Consider the following 13,866-nt stretch of genomic DNA (forward strand, 5'->3'; position numbering starts at 1 on the left):
ATGATGAGATAATATTGTGAAGTACCCATCTATGTCTTTTTTACACCTCACTCTGTCCTCCATCCAGGGCAATGGCACCAGAAATAAAAACATGTTATTAACTTTTTGTTCAAAAGATGTATGATAGGAAGTATTTGGAAAAAGACCTATTGGGTTAAAAGCACTTTGGAATATTAGGGGTACAGAAGTGAAAAGGAAATTGATGCTGGTGGGTCCCTGATGACCACAGAATGAGACTCCCCAGATAATTTGGGAGATCATGGGGTCTGAAAGAGAAAAGACTTCAGTCTCTCCCACCATTTGGAAACCTGAATGATAGGGATCTTGTTGAAGTTACTCACTGTCCTGCTGTGTGAGGACAAGAGGAGAAAGAGATGAGTGGTTGGCCAAAGGCAAAGAGGTTTGGAGTGGCCCTGAAGTGGTTCATATCCCTTGGACGTCTCAGAAGTTAGAGGGAGAGAGACCACGTGCATGAATGAAGGAGATGGGGCCCCTGACAGGGCCATGGTCTTGACCAGGGATGCTAAGGAGAGCACTGAGGATCCTACAACCTGAGACCAGAGAAGACATGGACGTCTTACTGACCACCATTGTGGAGGGACACAGTAGATCAAAGTATGGATGACAGCCAACATCCAGGAACCAGATGCCCCACTGAAGGGCTGATCGGAGGTAGGATTCCAGGGAATTAGGAAGAGGAAAGGGAAAACCCTGGATTTACTGAAAATAAACCTGGAATGGCAGAGCTTATTTGGACTTATTTTAAATAAATTCTTTAGTCTACCCTAGATAGAATGAGGGTTCCAAAGAAGAGCTGGGTCATAGGAAAACAAATAGAGATTCACCTTTGGCCTGTGAAATATTATACTAACTCTAGTTGCTTTCATTTACATAACACACACTCGCTCTACACCTATGTTTTCTCCACTTGGCTAAATTTGACTGAATTTATTCTATAATTTCATGGCATTGAGACTGTCAGAAAAACTCAGTCTCTGGTATGAGGACATCTATTGAGGAAGAGTGATCTCTTATATATGTTGAATTTTATTGAATCCTACCAATCATCCTCCAAAATAAGCAGGGCAGATAGTAGTATCTCCATTTTAGAGATGAGGAGGCTTAGGCTCAGTGCAGCTAAGTGCATTACCTGAAATCAAAATGGAGGGAACAAGCCTCAGAGCAGAGAATTCTTGTGATTATGGGACAATTTGCTTCTATAAGCCAATGATCTAAGTTAAGAAAAAGTATCTATTAGGAAAACAATCATTTGAAGCGTATCAGACATTAGTGAGTACTTCAAAGTTCAATTCATCAAATATTTAAGTACAAGACATCATGCTGAGCATATTATAAGTAAGCAATAGTGCAAGCAGGACTATAAGTGATACAAAGAGAAGCCCTTCCTTCCACAAAGGGTTTGTAAGCCAATGGGGAAATAAGACTAAAACTTTAGTAGCTACACCTACAGCAGAATGTATTGAGTATTATAAGTACCAAGTGGGTGCTGTAGTAATCAGAGAATGTAGTGGGGAGTAAGGAAAAACCTCAAGGAGGGAAGAAGCTGCTGAAATCTACTCACCCTTCAATGCAGGTGTGGGCATTGAAGGGTGAGTAGATTCTAGCAGCTTCTTCCTCTAGGAAGCACCCACACCAAGAGGAATGATGCCTTCAGTGAAGTCCAGGGCTCCTAGTGCCCTCTCTTCCCCTAAGGAGCTAGGGGGTCCCATCTACCTAGCCAGGTACCGCTCACAATTTGTCCCTTCTCTCTGATTTTACCTCCCAACTATTCTATGGAATGCTTCTAACAAGTAGACTCACCCTTTCCCCATAGCAAATATACACAAAATGCCAAAGCCAATGAATTGTCCCCTGCTCTGAATTCCTGCCAATCCAAGGCTGAAAGGGGCATCAGGTTGCAGGGACCCGCCCCCACAGGGGAGCCTGTAGAGCATTTATAAAGCAGGAACCCCATGTATCCCAATAGCTTGAAGCCTTCCCACCATGGGCTGCTCAGCCCTCCTCCTCTGGCTGCTGCTCTTTCACACCACTGTTCTACATGAAGCAGGTACTGCGGCTGGTGCCCCAGCACCATTTTGCTTATGCCTTGTTCCAGGCTTCAAAGGGGAAGATGAATGTTTGCACATAGTCCACCAGCACACGTTTGGAAAGCTTAAGATTAAATCCGGACAAATAGAGGTTTTTCTGTGTTTAATGCAATTCAACCACTGATAAGATGTTGCTCTGTGAATCGCCAAATGCATAATCATGATTGATTTAGGGAAGTTGGGTCAAATATTTTCTGTAAGATTTATTATCTATGAACAAGGCATTAGCTGGTTTATTGCTGTTTCAAAACATGGCTGTTTTTAGGATTCTGGAAGAGATGGAAAAGAATTAACATTTGGCTGTAGGATAAATAAGAGTTTTAAAAATGTCCTTTGGCTCATATATTGATATTTAGCACTAGAGATATTGACCTACTGACATGATTTCTTTATTGCTGAACAGAGTTGTAAAATGCACAGTAAAAGAATATTTTGGGGAGCTTGGGTGGCTCATTCGTTGAATGTCTGACTCTTGGTTTCAGCTCAGGCCATGATCTCATGGGTCATGAGGTTGAACCCTCAGTAGGGTTCCATGTTCAGTGGTGAATCTGTTTGAAGATTCTCTTCTTCTGCCCCACATACTATTTGTGTGGGTTCTCTCTCTCTCTCTCTCTCTCTCTCTCTCTCTATATATATATATATATATATATATACTCTCAAATAAACAAATAAATCTTGGCCTGAAATATTTGGCATGACATAAAATTATCTGGATTTGATTCATGGAGGCATTTAATCTGAAAATATATACCTATCTATAAAAAAGTATCAGTTTGATATTTAGCCTTAATCTGTATTCCACAATTAGTCCTTTAAAGGAGATCTCAATTTAATTTGGAAGTAAACCAATTAAAAATATTTACATAATTTCAATTATTTTTGTCATGATTTGTAGCTTTGGAGGAGATTAGTAGAGTCCTTTGTTACTTAGCTTTCCCACTTATATGGACAAATGAAAATTTGGAAATACTCTTGACTAACAAATAGCTTGAATATAATTTTTATTAACAATCAAGAAAAATATAACTCACAAACCACAGAATAATGTTTGATTGTAAATTTTATACCCAAATTCTTTTTTCATTCTGCAAGTAATTGTGTGGATAAGTTTATGTCAGCTACTCAACCACATTTGTTAAAACATAATAGGGTATTGAGAAGGATTTAAATGACTTTTTTTAATCCTTTGGGGTCTGTACATCCAATGAGATATGGGTTTGATCCTAACTTTGGCCATGTAGACCCAGGCAAGTATTTGAATCTCTGCATGCTGCTGTTCCCTCTCACATAGAAGGGTATAATTCTTTGGATTGTTGGGGAGAGTTAATGAAATAATGTTTGCAAATTGCTTGGAAGTGTGCCTCAGGCATAGAAAATATCCACTTAATGCCAACTGTTATTATAAATGTTATAAATTCTCAACTGTGTATTTTCAACTCAGAAGAAAAGAAAATACAGTCATCAGATTCAGATTATAACATCTTACTTTAATGTTTCCATTCCCCCCCACAAAAAAAGGTATTTTTCAATATTTCAATAGGTTTCAAATAGTAGTTGTTAACATGTGAACAGGGAAGTTCTTTTCTTCCAGCCAATCAGTATTATGCAGATAGGTACTCTGGAGATTTATGAATTATATCAAATGGATATGGGAAATTGATGAGGTTTTCTGAAATGTAACATTTTTGGAAATTTTTGAGATCATTCAAAATTCAAGTTAGTCATATTTGTTCTGTTGTGGCAGAGATGTTGCTGACTCTGACGGTGCTGAAAGCCACCAGTAGCAAATGGAGTTTAAGTGTCATTGAAAGTGACCCCTGGAACAACCTGGAAGGAATCTTAATGAGCTCTGCCCCCCCAGGCTTTATTTGAAGTGTATTGCTACTCTTTCGAAGTGGAAATGGTCTATGATTTCATCTGTTTGGAATTAGGTGTACAAAGGATTTAGGATAGATGTGAATGGAGAAAATGGAGACAAACTTCATGGGATAAGTGAGTTTAGTGATTTCTGGGAACTGAGACAAAAAAAACACCCTAAATTTCAGTAATTCTCATAAGGCTACATTGCAGTAACTATTTGCTGATGTGTTGGGGACCCTGGTAACAAAGATCAGCCCCACTTCTGAACCCACCCCCTCTTCTTATCTCACTGAAAAAAACAAGTCCTAGTGAAGAAACCCTGTCAAAATAAGGGCTATCTATTGCACTGCTGATCCAGTTACGCCAATATTCAACTCTCTTCTTCCTCTGACTTATCCTGCTTTCTTTGAAATTTGCAAAATTACTGCCAAACACCAGCACTACTTGCCCACCAAAGGCACAACTTGTTACACCTATTGACCCATTCTCTTAGCATAGCTCCTGGCCTTAGTCGAGGGCACTTCATAAATAAATGAATTCTGAATAAATGAGTGAAAAATCAATGAACAGGAATATTATACCATTGAGTAATGAGTGCTTACTGGATCCTCTCAAAATAAAGACAGCAGGATCACGGGGTCCTTTCCCCTGACTGCTTAAATCTAAGGGTATTTGAAAGGCTGTGTAGATCTTACAGACATGATTTACAAATATCACTTATCACTGGGGCTATTTTCTCCATAATTCTCTGGCAAGTTTCTTTGCCTCCTTCTCCAATCCTTTTGTTCAGGCTTTATACTGTCACCTCCCCTGACCGCCAAGATGAGTACATCACCCTACAGTTTCTAGGGGGTGCTTGTGCTCCCAAGCTTCCAGGAACACATGGATTAGTGATCCGATCTGGCCTGTTGGCTTTGTTAGGCTCCGCATGCTGATTGCACAAGAGTCTTACAGACAATGAGGCCAGTGAGACTTCCTGGGAACAAGCACCCAGAAATGCAGCTGTAGTTCAGTGCAGGTCTCTTGGGCATCAGCAGGGATTTGGGGAACTTGCAGGCCCCTGGAGCTCAGGTGATATTAGGGCAACTCACATGGAAAATATGAGGACAAAGGACAATTTGTTGACCACCAAAGAAAGGACTATTGCTAAAAATGGGATTGTTCCCTGGTGTTGAATTTATCTGATCAACACAATCCAAGTTCAGTACTTAAAATAGTCTCTAAAACCACATGGTGATCAAGTTACCATCGGTTCAGCTGTGGTGTTGGGTCTGCTCTACCTGCAGGTCTGACTCCCTGACCACCACCTCCTCACCTTCTCTCACACCACAGCCCTGCCCCCAGCATTTGGCCCCGCCTCTGCTCTTCCCCAGGCCCCAAGCTTCACCCCTAGCACCAGAGTGGGTTGGAAATCCATGGTGTCCTCTCAATGGAGCCACCCCCCTGCCACAGATGCCCTGTTGTCTCCGTCACCTCTGGTCAAACCTTCAGCAGATATCATACCACCCAGTGCTGCTCACAATATTGACAGCTCTGAGGGCTAACCGCCCCCTGCCCCCTACACATGTGTGCTCACACACTCTTGTGCACACACTCTCTTGCACGCACAAACTCTCACACACATACTCTCATCCACACAAACACACATACTCTCACACATACACACAATCACACACTTTCACACATTCTCATGCACACACTCAGAACTCCCACTTACACACACTCACAGATACTCTCATGCACACAAACCCTCACACTCATTCACATACAAACACACCCTGACACACACATGTACACATGCACACACATTCATTCTCAGGACCAACCTGTTTCCTGTATCTTTCCCTCCTTGTTTTCAACCCAAAGGAAACCCTGCCAGTCCCCTCCCCCAATCCCCAGTGCCCTGCCCTCACTCACAAGGCTGTCTGCTATGTCTTTGCTCTAGTCAAACATCTTTCCCTCATCCTGGCTTCTTATCTCACAACTATTCCCCTAAACACTCAGGCAACTCTGCTGAAGGCAGCTGGGAAATCAATCTTAAGAAATATCAACTAACGTTTTATTTTTCCTCCTTCTACATACCCAGAGCTGCCATCAGAGCTGGCATCTTCTGGCAATCATCTTCACCCATTGCCTCCCTACCTTCAATTCTCACTCACTTGCAGCTACACCTGTACTGTGTTGCCTATCCCTTCTGCCCTCTGAGTAAGAATGCCAAATGGTACCTCCACCATCCCTTGAAAAGTCTAGGCTTCTCTTCCTAGCATTCAAAACCCTAAAAAAGCAATCTTTCAAAAAAAAAATCTTTCCTGTTGATCCATTTTTATAACTCTTCCTCCAATGCAGAGTCATAGTTCAGATGGCTCCCATGCTGATTCCCCTATAAAAATGGCTCATTCCTATTTGTCCACTTCCTCCAAAATTAACCCACCCATTCTTCAAGGCCTGTCTGACACCCCACACCCTTGATTCATTTGCCTGTCCTTTAGTGAGTGCCCAGCAGATTCCAGGTGCTGTGAGAGGAGCACTATCCCTTCCATTCAGATCTTCCGGTCTGACTGCAGGAGAGACAAGACAGTAAATATCCAATGAGTTACTGAGACATTCTCATTTGCCATCAGATCCCCAGTGCCCAGCACATAGTAGTAGGTGCTCAGTGATATTTGTTAAACTTGAATGGACTGAACATAAAAACTTTGGGAGGTCAGGCTTTCAGTCATGGTGAAAACTTCATAAAGTTTCCAGTTGGGAATTGGTTTTGCCAGGATGGCTAGGATACCATGTTGATATAAGTGATTATGACATTCCAGGGAATTTCAAGAAAAGCTCATGGAGTCATGGGGAAGTCTGAGGCTTCCTTCTGAAAGAGGGAAAATAAGCTGCCCACAAGAGAGGAACTGGAAAATGATGTGATATGTTGGCGTTCAGGAGCAAATGGCCAAGAAAGAATTCTTGAGACGTCCTTGGTGCAAAGGGTTGTTTTATTAAAGCACAGGGACAGGACCTGGGGTAGAAAGAGCTGCACTGGAGTTGTGACGAATGGGCCATTTTATACTTTCCATTTAGGAGGGGGTTAGGGATAGTGGAAGTCTCTAAGGAATTTGAAAGCAAGGTTTCCAGGACCTTGCAGAGTCCTTTACTACTGGCTAGTAAAACCTTAGTTATGAGACCCTTCAGGTGGATATCAATGGGCCATATGTTTGGAGGATGATTGCTAATGTATTTCTTGTGGAGGGGGTAGAGATAAAGGAAGTTTCCAAAGGGATTTTCATATGTTAAAGAAGACTTATAGGATCCTAGAGGTTGGCTAATCTCAAGGTAAGGTTGCCTTTTGCCCTTAGCATAGAATTCACATCAAGGCAGTTGAGTTCCTGGAGGAAAGTCACTCTGTCTTAAGTATTTGTCAATTGAGCTGTCAGTTGTAAGGAAACTTTTTCTTTCTTTAAAGATTTTATTTATTTATTCATGAGAGATACAGAGAGAGAGGCCGAGACATAGGCAGAGGGAGAAGCAGGCTCCATGCGGGGAGCACGATGTGGGACTCTATCCCAGGACCATGGGATCACACCCCAAGTCGAAGACAGGCACTCAACTGCTGAGCCACCCAGGCATCCCTAGTTGTAAGGAAACTTCATTTTTTTCTGTAATTATTTTGCCTTTTCTTTCCATATCTGAAAGGAAGCTGTGGCTCTGATTAAAGAGGGTTTTGAAATTCAAGCTAAGAACTTTGGCCTTTACCCAATAGATGATGAAGAACCATAGTAGACAGGAGAATGACACCAAAGTGGCTTTTTTTTTGGATGACTGGACAGATGATATGGACTAAAGTGAGGAAAGATTGAGTTAGTGAAACTGACTTAAAAAAAAAAAAAAAGATCATGGTAGTCTACACACAAAGTAAACAAAACAAACAAACCTAATTCAGGGTGATCATGGTGGATTTGGATGGCAAGTGTAGAGATTCTGCTTGTCGGCCACCCAGGCCACCTGACTGGGCCCGAGCAGCACACCTCACAGGGCTTCTCTGATAATCTAAGGAGCTGACAGCTATGAACGTGCTTGGAAAAGTGTAAAAGCTGGGTGTAGGCGTCAGAGCTGTTCATGGCAAAGGAACCAGTAGATGTGGCATTATAAACAGAAGGCTTCAGCCACATGGTAGGAGAATGTGGCAAGTGTGGGAGGAAAAGGAAAGAAGTGAGAGTGAGCAACTAAATATCCAGACTCGAACCAAATCCCAGCATTGCTGCTTATGAGCTGTGGGGTCTGGGAAAGTTACTTGACTTCCTGATCTGTTAAAATGGCTGTGGAAATAATAATAGAAACTTTTCAAGTCAACTACAGTCTTTTCAAGTCAATTAGACTCACGACAGGCACACAGCAGGTGCCGAATAAAGGGCAGGTATTACTATTAACAACACCAACTTAGTTGACTTCTAGAAGCCTCTCCTCCCCACGGAGGGACCTCTCCTAGGCTTGCAGCCAGACCACACGTCCAGTTGCTGGGTTACATCTTGTCTGGTCTAGTGCTCAATCCGTGTAGTGGGCATGGATTTCTTCCCAGCCCCAAGTTCCAGGCTTTGTGTTTTCTGATGAGTCCCTGGGGCCTTATCCAATGACAAGGAATAGCAGGCTCCCCCCAACAGACCCAGGGGTAAATGGACTATTGTAAATCCACTCAACGAGCTTCACAGTTTATGCCCTTGAATGGTTTGTCCACTGAGCATGGCATCACTTCATAACGGCTGACAGAAGGTGGGAGCTGACGGGCACAGGAGTTCACGGTGCAAAATCTACCAACAGGGTGCTCTGGAGGATATCACTTATTTGTTTGCTCAGAGACAATGCTTAGGTCAAAGTTGTCATGCCTAGCCGGAAACACTTGGGAGCCAGGAAATAATGGACGGCGGGGTTTATACTGAGCAGTACCCAAACATCTCATCTTTCAGACAAAGCCAAACACATAAAATAATGGACTAATAATAATTAAATTAGCTTGCAAAGGACAAAGAAATAAGAAAAATAAAAATAGAAAAATAAGTAAAAGGCAAAAAAAAAAAAGGGAGAGAGAGATACTGGAAAACATCAATTTAAAACTAAAAGGCATTTATGTGTATTTGAATTTATGTGTAAACTATAGCTTAATTAAAGAAAATGTTTCGGGACACCTGGATGGCACAGTCGGTTAAGCATCTGCCTTGGGGCTCAGGTCATGATCTCAGGGTCCTGGGATGAAGCTTCCCACATTGGGCTCCCCGCTCAGCAGTGAGTTGGCTTGTCCTCTGCCTGTGCCCCTCCCCCCCTGCTCATGCTCACTCTCTTGTTTGTTCACTCTCCAATAAATAGATCTAGAAAAGAAAAGAAAAGAAAAGAAAAGAAAAGAAAAGAAAAGAAAAGAAAAAAAGAAAAGAAAGAAAAGAAAAGAAAAAGAAAATGTTTCAAGATTAGCTACAGACAGCTAAGGATGTCTGATAACATATACCAGCTGACAAAAAGTTGGAATTACCAGTACAAATCCTCATGTGATTAAAAGGAAGTTATAAAATCCAGTATACCCCAAGACAAGAGCTTGAGGAAAGGTGATTCCAGAACATGGGTTCTCAAATTCGGCAGCACAATAGAATCAATTGGATTGTGAAACATTCAGATCCTCAGATTCCCTCTGCTGAGCCTGTGAGTCAGTGGGTTTGGAGCGGGGCTGGTGAAGCTGCTGTCTGATGCTGGGCCCTGTGGGGTCTCCCTACTGGGGAGGCTATTTTCTCTTTCCTTGGGCTGAACATCCGGATTCTAATAGGGCTGTCTGTCTCAGTTTGCTCCAGGAGAGATGTCAGAGGCCCCACAGAACGGCTGTGGAAAGGACATTCTAAAAGAGACACCATGCAAGGCTCACCTGCAGAGCAGCTGGATGGTGAGTCGGAGTCGGATCATCCCCAGGGCCTGGGGGAGGCGGGGTCCAGGGCAGGTGGCACCTCCAGGGCTGCAGAGATGTGGAGAAGCTGTGAAAGCCCCTGGGGATGGATGAGTCAGTTACTGGAAATAAAGACATCCCGTTTTTATTTTTGTTTAACAAGACATGGTCTTTATCTAATTCTGTGGTTCTTACACATTAGAGACTGACTTAAAGGTCCCTATTTCAGATGCTCTTAAATGTTGGGAGTTGACTATAATCAACCCCCAAGAGCTTGGGGAATGTGCAAGATCCCAGGTCCCCTCCCAGACATGGGGTACCCTCCAGGAATCTGATCTTTAGCATGCCTCTCCCCAGAGATTTGAACAATGCAGGCTGTGTGAGAATAGGATTTGAGAAGCGCTGCTCTGCAACCTCGAGGACAGGGAGCAAATGGGGGAGCAGCCCTGGGAGTTCCTTCCCCTCGGCCTCCTCAGCTGTCTAATGACAGTGGGTGAAGGGGAGAAAATGACAGTCGCCAGCTCCTTGATGCTCCCTCGGTGCAGAGCACTTCAGATGCATTTGGTTCATGGATCTCCCTCAAGGGGGGTGCTCTTATCCCGGTCCCCGCAGATGAGGAATGAGAGGTGGGGCCCTACCCAGATTGCATGAGCTAGTGAGTGATGAGACCAGCAGCAGAGGCAGAGCCTGCGGTGCACCTCCCTGCCGAGGAGGCCCCTCCTGCCCCAGCATCGGGAGAGCCAGGGAGCAACGCCCAGCAAATGCTCCGAGGGATGAAGTGTGGGTGCTCGCTGGGAGGGCCTTGGGTTCCTGGGGAGTTCTCCCAGTGTGTGTGTGTGTGTGTGTGTGTGTTTCTGGCACACTTGCTTTCCTCCGGCGAGCTCAACTCGACACTGACGATGACACAGTGGAAATGATCCAAGAATCCAGGGGATTTTTCTTAAGCTGAGCTATCCTGGGGCCCAGAGCTGGAGCGATCCTGTCTTAGATGTAGGTGTTCTTGCCGGAGCAGAAGGGAGGATCCGGAACGAAGTGCTTTGGAAAAGAGCAAAGTGAAGCCAGATGTCCCGCCAATGTAAACTCCCCTCCCGTGGATGACACCCCCCCCAAACAGGAGGGCCCCACAGAGATGTGCGGAGGACCCCCGGGAGCAGATGGAATGAGCCAGGGTTCCCCTTCTGCCCCTCCCCGGTGGGCTCCCCAGAAAGCTGTCCCTGGTTTCCTCCCTGGTAAAATGAGGACAGCAATACCCTACAAGGTAATTGTAAGTCTTGGAAAGATGCCTGTTCTAAAGGACTTAACCCGGCACCTGGAGCACAGGGGGCCCTCAATAAATAGCCCTTCCTGTCACGGTGATGATGCCCCTGAAGGTGGTAACTCCACCAACACTTTGTGGGGTTGGGGGGTGGGGCTGCCTTTCTCCCAAAGACTGGCTCGCTGTGCAGCTCGTGGAAGGCTCTGGCAGGTGCTCTGGCCATGTCGAGGTGTACTTTGAAGGCATGTGGTGCACGGTGTGCGACGACTTTGGGGATGAGAAGGAAGCACACGTGGTGTGCCGGCAGCTGGGCTGCGGGACAGCTGTCTCCACCCCGGGAGAGGCTCACTATGGCCAGGGCTCGGGCCCCATCCTTCTGGACGATGTGCAGTGTTCGGGGACTGAGCTCTATCTGGGGCAGTGCTCCCACGCCGGCTGGTTCACCCACAACTGCGGGCATGGGGAAGATGCTGGTGTCATCTGCTCGGGTAAATGCCTTTCTCTCTTCTCTAGGACTTGAGTTTCCATTTTTTCCAGTTATTTCCTCAATATCTCCCCTGAACACAGTCAGACACCCTAAATTTAACACCAAACTTCTTGTGTCTATTTGGGAAGCCAGGGATCCCTGGGTGGCGCAGTGGTTTAGCGCCTGCCTTTGGCCCGGGGTGCGATCCTGGAGACCTGGGATCGAATCCCACGTCAGGCTCCCGGTGCATGGAGCCTGCTTCTTCCTCTGCCTGTGTCTCTGCCTCTCTCTCTCTCTCTCTCTCTCTCTCTGTGACTATCATAAATAAATAAAAATTTTTTTTAAAAAAGTCTATTTGGGAAGCCAAAGGTCATCGTGTTGCAAAGAAGTCTAGGTTTGAAGTGAAAAGGCTTCATCCAGTCACAGGATGGGCTACATGACTGCGGGTCCTGGTGCAAAGTGAAAGTGTGGGTCTCCTTTCTCAGAAATTTTATTTCAGAATTTCAAGACAGCAACAGCAGAGCATTAAAGCTCTGAGGGGGGCGGTGCTGAGTGACAGCAGGTGCATCTGGCATCCTTAATGGATGTGCCCCCCCAAGCCCCACTTCCTCTTAATGTGGCTTTATGCACATTATTCCCCCCTTTATTTAACACAATGGGAATAATAATAATAATAATAACAACCAAAACAATGACTTTCCTCCCGCTCTCCTTGCTGTGAGGAAAGACACCTGTCAATTCTGGTCCTTAATGTGTCATTTCATAGCCAATGATGCTGTGCCTGATATTTCTGCTTTCTGAGAACATCTACCTCCTAGAGACCAAGTAGCCATGTCTCTAATAAACCATCTCTGGAGGACGGGGCAAGTTAGGGAGTCAGGAACCAGAGGCGGCCTCCTCTTTGTTCCTCAGCTACCAAATACAGTAGAGTCAGAGGAGACCACTTCCCAATACCCCCAGATCATTCCTCTCAAATCTGACTTGCCAGGAAGCAAGATCTAAGCCATTATCAGCTAGCCCAAGAGCCAAGCACTCATTCATTCAGAAAATATTATTGCAGGGGATCCCTGGGTGGCAGAGCGGTTTGGCGCCTGCCTTTGGCCCAGGGCGCGATCCTGGAGACCCGGAATTGAATCCCACGTAGGGCTCCCGGTGCATGGAGCCTGCTTCTCCCTCTGCCTATGTCTCTGCCTCTCTCTCTCTCTGTGTGACTATTATAAATAAATAAAAATAAAAAAAAAGAAAATATTATTGCAGAAGCCTTTAAGATTCAGCAGCGAACACCATGTCGCTGTCCCACGGGATTGACTTCCAGACTACTCCACATGCCCGCTTCTGTCACAAAGCAGCAGACTCACCTCTCTTGGTGATGGTGGCGGACCCTGCCCTGCTGGACCTTTCCCACTGCAGGCAGCTCTGTCTCGAAAGCTGGTTAAAGGTGTGGAGGAGAGTTCTGATCCATTAAACCATCATTCCCGAGGCCTCACAGTGGCTTGTGGGGGAAAGGTGGCCCCAGTACCTCTGACTCCCTGAACCCCTGGAGCCCACTTTGTGAGCTTCCCATGGGTCCTCAGGAGACAGGATTGGGCAGAGGTCATCTTTGCCCGATCTGGGCACTCCTGGTGGCCTAGGAAGTTGGAAGGAGGACTCTGCTAGTCCCTTAGGCAGCAGGTCCTCGGGGACAGCACCCAAGGGGAGGATGGGCTGAGAATAGTCCAGTTAGCACATTATTATAAGAATCTGACTCCAGGGAAATTTAAAGTATACTTTATTTTTAGTATAATTTTAGGCAGTTGTTCTCAACTGGGGATGATTTTGTCCCCCAGGGGACATTTGTCACATCTGGAGACATTTTTGATTGTCACAACTAGATGCTACTGGCATCTTAGAAGTCAGGGACACTACTAAACCTCCTACTACACACAGGACAGGCCTTCACCACAAAGAATTTTCCAGCCCACGTATCTATAGTGCCGAATTTAAGAACCCTGCTTTGGAATCAAGCATGTGTGGTTGATTTTGTTCATTTTAGTAAATATGTATGAATTAATAATTAATGGAGGGTTACTTGATTAATCATCATTTTACTAATGAAGGCAAAGGTGTCTATAGCTCCTTCTTCAAGTGTCAACCTCAGTCTAGGTTTTTTCCAATAATTTCCTCTGATTGTCTTATCTACTGATTAAAGTTCATTAAGTTTACTATCATTTTGGGGGAAAGAAAATCTAATTTCTTTCAAATATGATATTTTGACAGATTTGTTGAATCTTTA

At 44.7% G+C, this 13,866-nt stretch overlaps 1 protein-coding gene across 1 annotated transcript in view; it reads left to right on the forward strand.

Annotated features, from left to right (window-relative positions):
• Nucleotides 1-13,866, forward strand: part of LOC486923 (deleted in malignant brain tumors 1 protein-like) — a 123,015-nt gene that overhangs the window by 15,338 nt on the left and 93,811 nt on the right. Inside the window, 1 exon segment of the mRNA XM_038577983.1 lies at nucleotides 11,302-11,616. Coding sequence (XP_038433911.1) covers nucleotides 11,302-11,616 — 315 coding nt within the window.

The sequence above is a fragment of the Canis lupus genome, chromosome 28 (assembly GCF_011100685.1).
Source record: "Canis lupus familiaris isolate Mischka breed German Shepherd chromosome 28, alternate assembly UU_Cfam_GSD_1.0, whole genome shotgun sequence".
Classification (NCBI taxonomy): Eukaryota; Metazoa; Chordata; class Mammalia; order Carnivora; family Canidae; genus Canis; species Canis lupus.